We start from the raw sequence: 16,151 nt of genomic DNA on the forward strand, positions 1-16,151 counted from the left end.
GAATTTAAAAAAGTATCAAATGAAAATGTTGAAAAATTTTTGAATAAAATAAACATAAAGAAGGCTACAGGAGCTGATGGTATTCCAGCAAAAATAGTGAAAAATTGTAAATCTTATATTGCACCACAGCTGACAACTCTTGTAAATTTGTCAATTGATAATAATTGTTTCCCCGATAAACTTAAAGAAGCCCAAGTGACCCCCCTTCATAAAAAAAGTGACCCATTATTAAAAACAAATTATAGACCAGTTAGTGTCTTACCCATATTTTCTAAAATCTTTGAAAAAATATATGAAATTCAATTAACTGATTATTTTGATAAAATATTTAATCCATTTTTGTGTGCATTTAGACTTGGACATGGATGTCAGACCACACTTCTCAGAGTGTTAGAAGACTGGCGAGAAGCTCTTGATAAAAACCAGTACATTGCAGCAGTATTAATGGATCTTTCTAAGGCTTTTGACTGCCTGCCTCACAATATTATGCTAGATAAATTATCAGCATATGGTTTAACCCCCAATGCAGTTGCTCTTTTAAAGTCCTATTTATCTAATCGAAAACAGCAAATTAAAGTCAACAATGTTCTGAGTGGTTGGGCTGACATCCATAAAGGCGTACCACAGGGTTCGATACTAGGGCCATTGTTGTTTAATATATTTATAAATGATATTTTTCTTTTTGTTAAAAATGGTAGTTTATATAACTATGCAGATGACAATACTTTATCTTTTTGTACTCCAGATTTCGATTTATTAATTTCAACTTTGGAATATGATTCAAAAATACTTATTGAGTGGTTCAGGGTAAATAAAATGCAAGCAAATCCTGACAAATTTCAAGTTTTGGCTGTTGGCAAAAAGACCTTTGAAAAGAACCTATCTATACATATTCAAAATTCGAACCTCACATGTGAAAAAACAGTAAAATTATTAGGCATTGAAATAGACTACCAGCTAAATTTTGATGTTCATGTCAGCTCAATCTGTAGGAAGGCATCACAGCAATTAAATGTTTTAAAACGTTTAGGCTCATTTTTGGATAGACTTAGTAAACTTACTATATTTCATACTTTTATTCTTAGTAATTTTAATTTTTGCCCTTTGGCATGGCATTTTTGCACTGAGAAAAATTCCAAAAAACTAGAAAAGGTGCAGGAAAGAGCACTCCGTTTTGTTTATGAGGATTTTACCAGCTCCTACGAGGACCTCTTACTTAAAGCTAAGGTGCCTTCCTTGCAGATCAGACGGATAAGAACAATGGCTCTAGAAACTTTTAAAATTATAAACAACATCGCTCCTGTGTGCTTACAAAATTTGGTGAATGTCAAAAAATCTAAATATTCTTTCAGGTATGTAAATATTCTTGAAATTCCACAGGTAAAGTCAACCCGTTACGGTAAAAAATCGTTCAAATTTGCTGCTGCTACTTTATGGAACAGTCTTCCAAACCATTTCAGGACTGAAAACAGTTTTTCACATTTTAAAAGTCTTGTTCAGTCCTGGAACGGTTTGGAATGTCACTGTTCTGCTTGCAGATAATTCTTAAACTGTTTTATTATTTATGCTGCTTTTGGTTGCTCTGGTCAAGCATGTTTTTACTTCATTCTAAATTTGTTGATTATTTTTATTGCATGCTATGTATGTGAGATTCAACTTTGTATTACATGTTGTTTTATATGTCAAAATGCACTGTTTTTATGTTATTTATATGTTTTTATATTCGGTCAAAAGCTCCTTAGAGCTTGTGTTGCTTATTTGTACTCATGCCGAATCAAAATAAAGTTTTCTTATCTTATCTTATCTTATAAATATAGACAAATCAATTATCATAATAACTGACCTTGAAATGTCGTTTGCACAAATAATTTTGCGGAACGAAACTTGTGTTTAAAACCAATTATACAATAAGTTCGTTTCCCTTATTTGACATCAGTCCGTAAGATGCATCATCTCATAGAAATAGACTTGTCCAAATGTGGATAGGTTGAAGGCATCAAGTTGAAGTATTGAATATTAACAAATCATTTGGAATTTTCTTGTTTCATAGATAATAAAAAAATTATCGTCCATTTGAATAAAAACGGGAATGCGAGACAGATTGACCCGATAATCTCGTTTTTCCAATGGACGAGTCGATTAGGTTTTTGACACGTGTGTTGAAACTTATTTTCGTACGACGTTTTTTTTCTTTATCAGTTTTCGTGCTTGAAGATCATTATTCACCAAGTTTTCTGGAATTGATTAAGAGCTACGCGAATCTATTTTTCTTGTTTCTGAAATGACGATTTAATTTCATCTTTGTCCGTGCACCCCCCTTTTTTTACTGTAACTTATTAGACAATGTCGTGCGATGTTTATAACAGCCGAGCAATAATATTTCATTGAACTAAAATTTAAGAAAGGATGATAAAATGGCATAACAAACATATTGTTAGAAAGGTGAAATATACCGGTATATTGATTTTGCATATTTTTCTGTTTTCAAAGATGATTTTTTTTCTTTTTTTTCCCCGACCGACCGACCCGACTTTTTCATGGGGAAAATCCGTAAACCAACAAATTAAAAAACCGTGGCCTAAGACAGACAAATGATTATGTACAGACCTGAAAGCATGATGCCCCTCTCCCCAGGATGTCATACGATTAATAATTTCTGAATTAACAGTATATGTATATCTGACATACAATTGTCATACATGTACATGTAAGAAAAATTCTAAATATTTTAAGATTTTTCCTGTCAGTTTGACATCATAAAACATATCATGTGCAAGCTATAGGGTTTTCTTTCTTACTGCAATTTGAACTTGCTCTAAAACAAGTGGAGTTTGCAATTTTTCCTTTTTTAAATGGACACACTTTATGACACAATACATGATATTTTTTAACATATGTTGTACAAAATACATACATATTGTTAATTGATTAAATGCTTGTAGATGAAACGTGCGTCTGGCGTATATATAAAATTTAATCCTGGTATCTATGATGAGTTTATTTACAACCACTGGGTTGATGCCACTGCTGGTGGAGATTTATTTCCCTGAGGGTATCACAAGCCCAGTAGTCAGCACTTATTGTGCTGACATGAATTATCATTGATATTGTTATATTTATAAATTAACTGTTTACAAAATTTTGAATTTTTTGAAATACTAAGGCTTTTCGACCTCAGGCATAGATTACCTTAGCTGTATTTGGCAACACTTTTAGGAATTTTGGATCTCAATGCTCTTCAACTTCGTACTTTATTTGGCCCTTTTTTTTTAAAACTTTTTTGGATTCGAGCGTCACTGATGAGTCTTTTGTAGACGAAACGTGTGTCTGGCGTATATATAAAATTTATTCCTGGTATCTATGATGAGTTTATTATTAACTAATTCATATGTTTTGTCTAATGTAAAAGCCAAAATTGTGGTTAAAAGGTGGATATTAATAAGACATTTCGGTTATATATTAATGTGACCAGTAGAAAAGAGTTCATACATATATGTATGTTAAGCTCTAAATAACTAAACAAGTACATCTACTTTATATGATCTGAACCATAACATTCCTCATTCCACTTAACAACCCTCAGTAACCCCTGACAGCAGTTTGAACTGAGTAAAAAGGACATCAGTCATAGCAAACTTTCATATCCTTATGTTGGTCAAACAAAGAAGTAACTTTATGCATCCTTGAATTTTTATGCTTTTGAAAAAGTTGACTCAAGACAAATTAAACATCTATGTACATAGAACATGTATATATAAGGATGTCCAAAATGTTACTAATTAAATCACATATTTTTAAAATACATTCTTTTTTCCATTTAACATGAGGTTTTAAAGTGCAAATAATTTGCATGCATGTAGTTGTATATATCATGTATATATATGAAAATGATGAACATGTAAACAAAAAAAGATATTGGATATGTCATGTATATGCTAAGTTGCCAACAACCCAACCAGAAGAGAGATCTCGGGGCTGCCAAGTCGTACACAATTAGCGTAAATCAAACACATTTTCATGCAAATTTGGCGATATTTTCCTTTGATATATTGTTTTTTCAATTTGGTCTTTTATACAATATTGGCCAAATCTCACACATTTGATTCAGGGCATTGTGGCAGTACTGACATATCTACTGGTTAAAATAGGCTTTTCAACAACAGACATGGGTGTATAACATACAGGTTTATATACATTTTTGTACATGTATCTAACTCTGAATTACCATAAATCGAGACATGTCATGCATGTCTTGAACAAATTTAACGATTGACTAGCTAATTATGAAGATTTACCATGTGTCTCAAACATGGTTGGACTTAACCATGTTGGACCTGCAACTTTGGGCCTTGCTACCTTTAGTCTCATTTATAATTACCTGTCATGCCTGTGAAACATGCTAAAATTGATCAAAACCAATTTTATTAAATTTGCCCTGTGATAGTGAGGCAAATTTTATATGTGACCTTATGATCTAAGGGCTCTATTAACATGACTAAACATGCTAAAGGACCTGAATATTTAGACATAAATTTTGAAGAAAAGAAACACTTAATAAATACATTGTAACATGTAACGGTTCATTGTAAATCAATGTTTCAGCAGAATCAAACAGTTATTTGAAAAAAAATATGTTGTACCGGTACTCTTATCAATTATATGACTATTAAAAAAATTAAAGTCTGAATTGATAAAAAAAAATTGGCAGAATACATGTACTTCTAATAAATGTATAAAAATTAAGAAGATGTGGTATGATTGCCAATGGGACAACTTTCCTCCCGAGACCAAATGACGTAGAAGTTAGTTATATTTTCCTATCTTTTCTCTGACACACCATCATGATCATGACCTCATTTAATTTATTACCATGTTTATAATTTCCTTATTCAGGTTATTTATCCCTTTATAGTTTTCTGTTAGGTGAAATATTTTTATAATGTTCAAAGTGAAGATATTATCCTTCATAAACTATGACATATATTAGTTTTACCTGTATATTATCATAACAAAAGATAATTGATATTCAAATGTATATGAACATCAATAAAGTATAAAATACATTATAATGTCAATTTGAGTAAAACTTTAATGTAGTCATTAGATTCACAAACTGTAAATTTGACTTTGTGCAGTTAACATTATTATATATCATGTATATCATGGTATATATGTAAGTTAAACCAAATTTGATAAGAAAAATACAAGATTATATATATTAGGTACCATTTTTAAAAGAACCCCAAATAAAAATGCATTAGGACAATGTAGGATATACAAAAAAATATCTAGTTCATATGCCATAGCCTCATTCCTTAATCATTTTCAGCTCTAATTTTTTGGTCCTTGTTTATGTAAGGGCTATTTCAAACTTAAACTGAGGGCGTGGAAGGCAATCTTTTCTCTCGACTAGCTAAATGTAGGTTAGGAAATTTTTATGAATAATTGTGAGAAAATCTTGTTTTGAACCCCACTGCCCCTCTATTATAAATATAAGGTGCCTTCTGACCACAAACCCCTTCAATTAATTCTGATACAGCCCTGAGGTGGTTAAAGTTCACCATCATTTTTTTACCTGGATTCTAAATATTTTGACCTCAAGGACTACTGTTAACATCTTGAGAGTTGTGTATATATCACTAAGGGAGCTACCATTTGATTTTTATGGGGGGGCTAGGATGAAAAATTTTGTCCTGCTTTTTTTTTTAGTTGTAATCTCTGTCCTGCCTTTTTATTTTTTACTCTATTCGGTCCTGCCTTTTTATTTACTAGTTTATCCTGACTTTTTTACACAAATTGTCATCCTGCCTTTTTTTTTTTACCAAATTGCTCATCCTGCCTTTTTTTTTACTCAAAACTCCTGTCCTGCCTATTTTTTTCAAATTTCATCCTAGCCCCCCCATAAAAATCAAATGGTAGCTCCCTAATTATGTTAAACGTCTGAATGTACATGATGTATAATATCATGTACATGTATATATATTGTTCCTAATTTGTATGTTTTGTTTTGTTAAAATACTGTTTGCAAATCTTCAATGATCTTTATATCTTTTTAGTTTTTATTTCTTTTCTCCAAGGAAATCTATGTTTATTAATGGGGATAAAATGAAAATTTCAAAACTAAAAATAATTCTAGTCTAATAATGTGACAAATGTTGCGAACATGTGTGTTTTGTGCATTTTTATTCACATGTTTACACCAACATGACCAAGTTACTTCTGAATATATATACATGATATAGGTACAACCATGATAATATATATGCAACTACAAAAATCTCCTTCAAGTCAATGTTATTTCAGTAACTAACACCATGAAAATGACATGAAGAAAACATCTGCAGGCTGTTTGACATGTTTGACATATTTTTTGTTGATCTTTGATGATGTTTATCATTTTCATTCAATATTTTGTATGGTTCAGTTGAATAAGTAAATATGTTAATTTACAAACTAATGAGCTTACTTTTCCTTATTGATGCAAATAAGTTCACACAAAATGTTTTGTTTATAATTTTTGTGGACACATGAAAAGATCCAAGAAGACACTTTTCTTTAAAATGCACTTTTCTCCCTTTAAGGACTTTTTTGAAGGAGACTAAAAGTTATGTGAAAAAAAAATAATAGTCCTTATAATACATGTAATATGAATAAGTTTTTATCAATTTTCAATTTATTTATTACATGTACATAATTTTTTGGTGAAATGAGGTGGAATCTTAGAAGTCAATTTTTCCAGTTGATTTTATATACAAAAAAAAATGTTCTTTGAATAATTAATTATAAGGAAATAATATGACAAAAATAAACAAATCAAACTGATTTAAAACACTATAGAAGACAATCATGGCAATAGTCAAAGTTTTGGATTTTTTTCTCTTAGAGCCCATATTGTATTGCCTGAGAAAATATTGAAAATTGAAAAAAAAAACAGCATCTGAGTTTTAAGAAGGCTAACAAATTTGAATATTTCAACTGGACTTAAAAAGAAAAGATGAAATTCTTGGTCTTTTCTAAAACTTGCAAGCATTTTTTACATTGATTCTGACAACATGGACAAGTGATCATAATGAAATAAACGAAACACATCAAAATATTTTAATAAATAAAATTTTTTTTGCCCTTTCAACATGTTCAAGAAAAAGGAACACAAGAAGGATATCAACATCTATATAGATCCTCATATCTTTTGCAGGAATTAAAAAAAATATCAGAATCACTGCAGTATCATGTTCCTCAACAATAAAGACAGGTGCCTAATACTACTTGTATATGCTAAGCTACAAATGTATTACCCCCTCCCCCTTTCTTTTTTAAATATCTAAGACTGATTGCTGATGTCTCAATATCTGTTTTCTTGTCATGATGGGTTGATGCTGTCAAAACACTGCACTATTTTATTTATGTTTATAAAATGATCACTGCTTCTGAGATTACTTTTTATGTATTCATGGTATAAGAGAACACATTGTACATGTTGTACCTAAATATGTTAAGTTGACTTTTGAAGTAGAATAAGAAAATCGATGTTCAGTTTTTGATGTCAGATTGTCACGGAATAGAAGTTCCTTCATAATTTAAGTTCCAAATGGAAAAACTATTCTGGAATATTGTTTCCACAGGAATAAATATTACAGTACATGTTCCTAACGGAATAAATAGTATAGAATATTTGTTCCAATAGGTACAGGTATTATGACATTGTTTATAATAAAGTTTCCACTGGAACTTCTGTTAGGTGGAACAAATATACGCTGACAACATCCTGGTTGTTGTGGTAATTGGCTTCCCAAAATTGTGTTCTCCATCATTCAAATATCAGCTCAGGAACAAAGATGTTTGGTTACACTTCAAACCGTATCATGCTTATGCTTGTTCCAGAGAACCCTTTGCACACTTTTGTAAGAGGAGAGCATGATATTCCTGTTGATATAACCACTGTACCAGCCCAAGTTATCACTCAAGACCCTATAGGCACAATAAACCACTGTTCTACATGTACCAGCTGACACCTGCAGCTGAGCATAAGTGGTCTCACCAAATGTAGCTAATGCCATTAATGAAAGACAGTAAGTCATTAGTTTATCTACTAGTTTGACCAGGGATTTCCAATTTTCCATACAATTTGAAGTAGTAGGCAGCCATTACAAAATGATCTGCGGTGACCAAGTCAAAGCAGGGCGCTGCAGCCTTTACTACAAGGGGTCCAGAATCTCTGAAATGTATAGAGCAAAACCTTGCTTTCTCTCAATCTGCTGGCACCTAATTTCATCTTTTAAATTACATTGGTTAATGTATGGAAGGCCTGGGTGTAACGAAGCACTACTATATTTCACATTGTCATTGAAGTTTAACTTATTTTTCTGTTCTGGAATAATAAAAAAATATTACAAGTATCAAACCATAAACATCAAAGAGAGCCCAAGTGTATTCATCTAATTTCCAAGACTTAACTGTTAAATGTTCAACAGAAAAGGGGGGTTAGTCTGTTAGTCAGAGTGTGTTTCTCAGTTCTATAAATTATAGAAGACTTCAAGCAGCGAGAAGTAACTTACCCAACATAAGAAATTCCAGAAAAATAATGTGTATTTTACACACGGACTGATAAAAGTGTCATCTGTGTTTAAACATCCCATCTTTGACTTTTACGCGGAAATCGAATTCGTGCGATTGTTTATTTTCATTTCATTCCGGAAGTAATCTTAATGGTAACGCCCACTTTTTGATTTTTGAGGTTCGAAAAGGGGTGTGAGATACGGTGTCATAATTGTCATAATTAATTTTGTATTTATACGCAGAAAAAAATAATAATCTAAAAATGAAAATTGCTACTGAAAAAAACATTGTTGGTATTAATGGATAAACTATGAAGTATAACAATTAACGTGGTTACACCAACAACACAAAATTTAAAATAAATTGAATCTTTGTATAAGTTATTTATACCAAGGATTTGTCTAGTTTCTATTATCTGGGAACAGTATATCTATATATGTTCCTGCTATTATAAATCCTTGTTTATACATGTACATTTTTTATCAATAAAAAATAAATAAACATAAACTGCTCAAGTAATAGACATTTATATAAATACTATTGGTTTCATATAAAAAGAATCCCATAATTTCATCTTCATCTCTTTATTTGTGCTTAGTCTGGTGTCTCTTAATTGGTATCATATCCCCTATCAATAATAGTGGAGTCCTTTGTCGTTCATAAATCATTTACATTTAATCCGAGAAAGCAAGTCTTTTTTTTTAATATCAACAGTTTGCTGTACTGACTCCTCTCATACCATCGGCATGTATTTTTTAAATATTTTTTTTTGTCTATTTACTTTTCATCAAAAAAAATTTTAGTTTTCAATTTCATATGTCTCTTTTTACTTTAGAAATTTCTTAATCATTTAATATGTTTTCAATGTATCGCCTGCCTATAATCAGTTCATTGTTCACATAGATATCATATATCTATAATACTAAAATTACGAGGTCCAATTTGTCAGCCGTCATGACGTAAAAACGATGAATCAAAGAATTCAACTTTATATATAACTAATATAGTACAAAGGTGTAGATTAAAAATTACACCACTCCAGGCCCTTTTGTTTTCCACGTAATTAATATTGCCAATAATTAAGAAGTTCCGAGTCGAGTCCGATACCGATACCAATAGTATATTCACCTGTTACCTGTTACCTTATCTGTACGTTCCGCATCTGACAGGCGCACCAACAAACGGTGTATTCAGGATTAATATGCTATATACACGGGTCATAATCACAGGGTTGACACTACTAAATTGTCAAATTGTTACCTATTGTAGTATTTTAATCAGTAAGACTTTCTAAGATAACAATACGAATACTAAAAATCTGGACTAAAAATAAGGCGTATAGGGACAGTTTTCAATTTGTTAGCGGGCATGACGTAAAACAGCAACTTTACTTGTAACTAATATAGGACAATGCTGTTGATTAAAAAATACTCCATTCCAGGACCTTTTGTTTTCCAAATAATTAATATTACCAATAATTGATAAGTTCCAGTTGGACGGGTTCAAACAGAAAGATTTGAAAGCAGAGAAAACTGTATATCTTATAATCGGCATGACTTTATCAGATGACAATACTAATACTAAAGTAAGGCTTGCGCATAGTTATATAATTTAATTCAGTCACGAACTCGCGATATCACGGGTATGTTCTAGTGATGTATAAAGGAGGCACCGGTGATATGTGTCAAGGTAGCTAACGAACATTCGCGCAAACACACACACACACACACATATCATGAGATATAAACGACATTTCTATAGTATAGGTGTAAAATAGGATGTGGTATGATTACCAATACAACAGCAACCTAACAGAGTTCGAACGACAAAGATATATATATTTTACTTGCACCCGCACTGATATAGTAAATTTGTAAAAAAGTGAAATTTAATATTTCCTTTTAAAAACGTGCACTGACTGTCAACATGAAAGAATCAAATAAAAGAATCAAATAATTATATATTGTTAATTTAACTTATTTTTCCTCAATATTTCCATTCTTAAAAAAAACTATAAAACTTAGAATATCTGTATGTTTGTTAAAATAATTATTCTAAATATGATGAAAACATTTATTTGTGGTCCTTTTTTTTTTAACTTTTATTATGTTATTTTTAAAGGCAAATAAAAAATGTGGTATCATATTATAGTAACTACAGCTGATATATTTTTTTGTAAATGAACTAACAAATACTAACACGGATAAGGTACCGGTACTCGATGTTTTCATTACTAACAAATGTACAGATTTCAATAAAAAATGAAAATTAAAAAAAAAATTGTAAATAAATAACTATTAATATTAAGAAAAAAAAGAGAAAAAAATATCGAGTTATTAATTGTTGCAATGGAATCATATCTAAACATGAAGAAAGTATTTCTTAAACCAGTCATTCCATTCTTATGCTACTTGTATGAATAAGAATAAAACCTTATATTAGATTTTTTAACTGTATGTTAAGTTAAAAATCTCATTGCATCATATATTTGATAAACTGACATTATACAATAATAAGTCAATCACTTAGCTTCAAAAACAAAGCTGAAATGTTTCAATTTTACTTGCTTTTGAAATAGTCTATTATTTGAATTGCATATGTGTCAACAAAATAGTTTTTTACTTGGCTTCCGCTTACCTAATACCAGCAAGATTACATATTTTCTATTTTCCCAGTGCCGGCAACAAATTTACTATATTGCAGCTGGTGCCGGTAAAATAGCAATTTCTATTGAAATAGACTATTAAGCTGGCTTGAATGAAGATATTTTAATCAGAGCCGGCAAAATAGCAAATTTCTGGCAAAATAGCCACTGCCTAAACAAATATGACTTCTTTTTATAACAAGAATGTGTCCACAGTACCATACCTGCCAACTTTTCAAAATGCCCATGGGGGTTTTGCGTACAAGATGGCTGCCATAGTCCTAAAAACCTTCAAGGGGGCCTTCAAATACATTTTAATGTTGTTTTTTGGCTTCTTCATACTTTTATAAGCCTAAAGTCATTGTAAAAGTAAATATTTTGTTTTAAATGGTGGACAAAATTGCTCTTTCAAAATTTCAATTTGGGAGCCTCCATGGGGGAAATCCCCCACAAATAGTGACAGTTGGCACGAATGCAGTACACGGATGCCCCACTCGCACTATCATTTTCTATGTTTAGTGGACCGTGAAATTGGAATAAATTCTCTAATTTGGCATTAAAATTAGAATGATCTTATGAAAGGGAACAAGTATACTAAGTTTCAAGTTGATTAGACTTCTACTTTATCAAAAACTACCTTGACCAAAAACTTTAACCTGAAATTTGCACTATCATCTTCTATGTTCAGTGAACCGTAAAATTGGGGTCAAAACTATAATTTGGCATTTAAATTAGAAAGATCATATCATAGGGCACATGTATACTAAGTTTCAAGTTGATTGAACTTCAACTTCATCAAAAACTACCCTGACCAAAAACTTTAACCTGAAATTTGCACTATCATTTTCTATGTTCAGTGAACCGTAAAATTGGGGTCAAAACTATAATTAGGCATTTAAATTAGAATGATCATATCATAGGGCACATGTATACTACGTTTCAAGTTGATTGGACTTCAACTTCATCAAAAACTACCTTGACCAAAAACTTTAACCTGAAGCGGGACAGACGGACGCACGAACGGCACGAACCAACGACACAAACCACTCAGGATTAAAATGTAGATTGGCGGATAAGCACTTACTTTAACCAATATACCCTTATCTGACCAGTGCATTGCGACACAGTTCAACATAAGACAGATGTATTGAGGGGGCTTCCTTCTTGTGATTGGAGATAATTGGAAGATATATTATTTTGAACATAACGAAACCGTCCATTTGTAGCATCGCTCCGCTCGGCGATACTTGCCAGTCACCCGGCAGGGACGGATCCAGCCATTTTAAAAAGGGGGGTTCCTAACCCAGGACAAGGAGGGGTTCCAATTACATGTCCCCATTCAAATGCATTGATCGTCCAAAAAAAAAGGGGGGGGGGTTCCAACCCCCGGAACCCACCCTCTGGATCCGCGCCTGCCCGGGGATTTTGGCTTCCTTTATATAAGTAGGAAAAAAACTTGGATCCGCCCTATTACAACAAACTGAAAAAGTCAGTTGCAAATTGCTAACCTTAGTAGATCGGTACGAAGAACATATATATATAAACACAACTAACATAAAAACATAGCACCTATAAAGAAGAGCACTCAGCATACAGTCTATCATACTGAATAATTATGGATGTTCTATCAATATGCCAAGGTTTGAATCGCCAGATTTTTTTCTTCTTCACCTTTTTACGTCAATGAACGTTTAAAAGCTTCAACTTTTCAGTTATTGTGACTTGTAAATATATGCAAACTTTATTACCAATCATACCACATCTCTTTATTTGTCACAGTATATTGTCATAAATTTTAGTCCAGTAGTTCTGAAGATTCTAAAATAAATTTTAGTGAAGAACATTGATTACTCATTGGAAACATATATCATATAAATTATAAAGTGATGATTACAGTGTAGAGCGACTAAATTTGTAGACACTTTTAGTAAAAAAAATATTTAACTTTAGTAATTCTGTTTTGCCTAAGATATAGATAATTATGGTAAAATATGTGTATTTATAATCCACTCTGGACGTTACCTAATGTTTGTTTCGGGCATAATGTTTAAGTAAATATGTATGTTGCAGTGCATAATTGTTACGGAAAGTGAGCTTTGCATCATCAGTACTTTTCTCACGAGTTTCATCTAACTTCATCAATTTTCATATATTTCAATGCTTAAAAATGTTCAAAGCTACCGGCTTATGATAAAGTACTCAAGACGCTGTCGTGCTTCGCCAGTATACATAAGCCTCATCATTTCAGCATCTTATTTGTTTAATATAGCTTTAATAAAAACAAGTTAAAATCATGGGACAAAGCTGGCCGAAAAGCATTGAATCCCCCCCCCCCCCAAAAAAAAAGGAGTACTGGCTATTAAAAAGAAGTCATATATCGTCGTGTCATATGTTTTCGTATGTCATATGTTTTCGTATCAACCACATTTAGTCGGTTTCGACTGTATACGCGTATATTGTGGCGTGTTTTTCGGTTTCTATATTTAGAACAACAACACCACTACAACTTGACATATTTAAAACATATTCAACATCGCTTTTTAAAGACGTTAGAACAAATTAAATAAAATTGACTCATTTAGCCATTTTTATTTAATGTCAAAAATATGCATCACTAGAATAGTTGTAGAAAACAATTCTGAAGTGTTAAAACAAGGTTCAGATATGTTTTTTGCAAGTCAGACACTGGATCTTCAAGACATATGACTGTCATGTGTTTTTTTGGCCGTTTTAATTACAAACCAGCGAGTTAAAATTAGCAGGGTTCTTATATAAAATGGTTGTTCAAAATCTAATTATTCAATTTTTCATTGACAATTTTTTTTGTACATCCTTGATACATGAAGATGAACACAGTCTTAACTTTTTATATTTAATCCTAAATTTTGAAAACTGCATTTTTATTTTAGAAAAAATAATGTATTTTGTACAAACCAGGTGCCAATCCATGCAATCTGAAATTAATCAAAATCTAAAAATTTCAGCACACGAAACACCAACCTAAAACTATCTACTAGTAATTTTTAGTACTGAAAAGTATTTAATAACTTTTTTTATGATTCAAGCCATCACCAGAACCACGACTTTAGAAAATATTGATTTCCGGATTTTGTAGTCATTTCCTGTCTGTGTACTGATCCAATTTTTATTTCATACGAAAATGACGCCGTTTGTTTGACATACAAAAATCGCAAAGTAATCGGAAACAGTAAAAAATCGTAGTAAGCATTGACAAAAAAACTAGATACCTAAAATCAATCTACAGGACATGCTTTTTAAATTTGAGTAAACACCTGAATAAAAACTCAACAGTGAAGTGAAAATTGTTATTAATACGAAAACACATTACACGATGATACTCATAGAATCGCACCACTTCTGACTCTTTTAAGACTTATTTAGTCTATTTTGGCAAGTTGTTGGACAATATGCTGATTCCAAATGAAGTTCAAGTTTCAATGACTTACATACTTTATATAGTAAATTACATTACACAATATATTTTCCCGATTTTTCCAATGTAACTTTATTTCTTTGAATTCTTTGTAATTTTTTTTTTTTTTTTTTTATCCCAAAACAAATTACATGTAAGATTTAAATTAATTACGTTCAATTACAACGCAATGACCCCATGTCCGTTTTCAATTAATACTTTTTGAACTTTAGATCCCATATAGGGCCTCTCGTCTAACAGTTCGGAAACCAGTTTTAAAAATCCGTCATTGGACGTATTTTAGAATATCTTGGCGTCATCCGGTAAAAAAAATGAAAAATGAAATTACAAAATGAGATGGTTCTCAATCAACTATTTGAACATTCTTGTCTATAAGAATGAGCTCAAGTACGAGTACAGATGCCGAGGAAGAAAGGAGAGTTAAAGATATCATAGACGCTTTGAAATCGAAAGGACTGTTTGATCAGTTTAGGAAAGAATGTTTAGCTGATGTTGACACAAAGGTAGAGCACAAAAATTATTTAAGGTACAACAGGAACACATACAAAAGGAGATATATATACTTCTTCTTTAGTAACATTATTTGCCATGTCATATAATCCCACATGGCATAGCTACAACATCTTAGATTCAGTGATTTTGAAACAATAATGAGACATCAAGCTAAAACAAATTGTACAAGAACCTATAGCTAGTATAAACTAGTAAAAGAAAAACCAATAGACAACTTTCAAGTTTGATACATTTCTGTCAAAAAGTCTGGTTTTAGTGAACATCATTCGTGCTTTTAGCGGCATCCTCACTTCCGTTCCAATGTTGAACGAGTGGTTGGAAAACTATAATACTATATTGCACCAATTATTCAGCAAATTACATTCTCATAATTGACAACCACGAGTCAGAAGTGCTGTCATTAGGGAATTGTGATTAAGTACTTACAAAACAAACATTATTTTTAGTTTATCCTGCAAAATGACAATCACTAAAACGCTTGATGAATGTTAATAGTGCAGGGATACAGGTGATCCCTCCTATCTGGTAAATCATAAAAGATGTCATAAAGGCGCCTCAATTGGCGATTTTTTTTTTCAGGGATGAATGAACTTGAAAGTGGTCTATTTGGGGTCCATTTGCTCCTAAATTATTTAGTTTACCCCCTTCACATACACTCCCCACATTTACACCTAGTCCGAGATTACTCTGACGTCCAACGGCTGTTTTGTCAGACAAGCTGGGGCCGTGGGACGTCAGAGCTCGTCCCATATTAAAAAGTGGATATTTGCCCACCCAAAATAGATGAGTTGCTTCGTCGCTTCTGGTGCCGACTGACGGCCTTGGAATTATATAAATCGGGCATCAATCTGTTCATTTTTCATTTATCTTTTCATTTATGTAAGTTTCACCTACCTGCCAACCTTTATTTTTCCATATTTTAACAGTTTTCACAGAGACCCATCGATTTCTGCATTTTGCCTTTCATTTCCAAAGATTATCACA

General features: G+C 31.8%; 2 protein-coding genes across 4 annotated transcripts in view; one reads left to right on the plus strand and one right to left on the minus strand.

Moving 5' to 3' along the window:
- The window catches only part of LOC139520441 (tetraspanin-33-like), a 29,005-nt gene extending 20,303 nt beyond the window's left edge, over positions 1-8,702 (minus strand). Inside the window, exon 1 of one of the 2 annotated variants that reach the window (XM_071313045.1) lies at positions 8,556-8,702. In XM_071313045.1, the coding sequence (XP_071169146.1) occupies positions 8,556-8,636 (81 nt within the window). In that variant the 5' untranslated portion in view covers positions 8,637-8,702. The remainder of the gene's footprint in view (positions 1-8,555) is intronic. The other variant, XM_071313046.1, reaches the window with a different exon arrangement.
- A 6,226-nt stretch (positions 8,703-14,928) lies between these two features.
- LOC139520442 (biorientation of chromosomes in cell division protein 1-like 1) overlaps positions 14,929-16,151 on the plus strand; it is a 32,335-nt gene continuing 31,112 nt past the window's right edge. For both annotated transcript variants that reach the window (XM_071313047.1, XM_071313048.1), the window contains exon 1: positions 14,929-15,157. In XM_071313047.1, the coding sequence (XP_071169148.1) occupies positions 15,032-15,157 (126 nt within the window). In that variant the 5' untranslated portion in view covers positions 14,929-15,031. The remainder of the gene's footprint in view (positions 15,158-16,151) is intronic.

The sequence above is a fragment of the Mytilus edulis genome, chromosome 4 (assembly GCF_963676685.1).
Source record: "Mytilus edulis chromosome 4, xbMytEdul2.2, whole genome shotgun sequence".
Classification (NCBI taxonomy): Eukaryota; Metazoa; Mollusca; class Bivalvia; order Mytilida; family Mytilidae; genus Mytilus; species Mytilus edulis.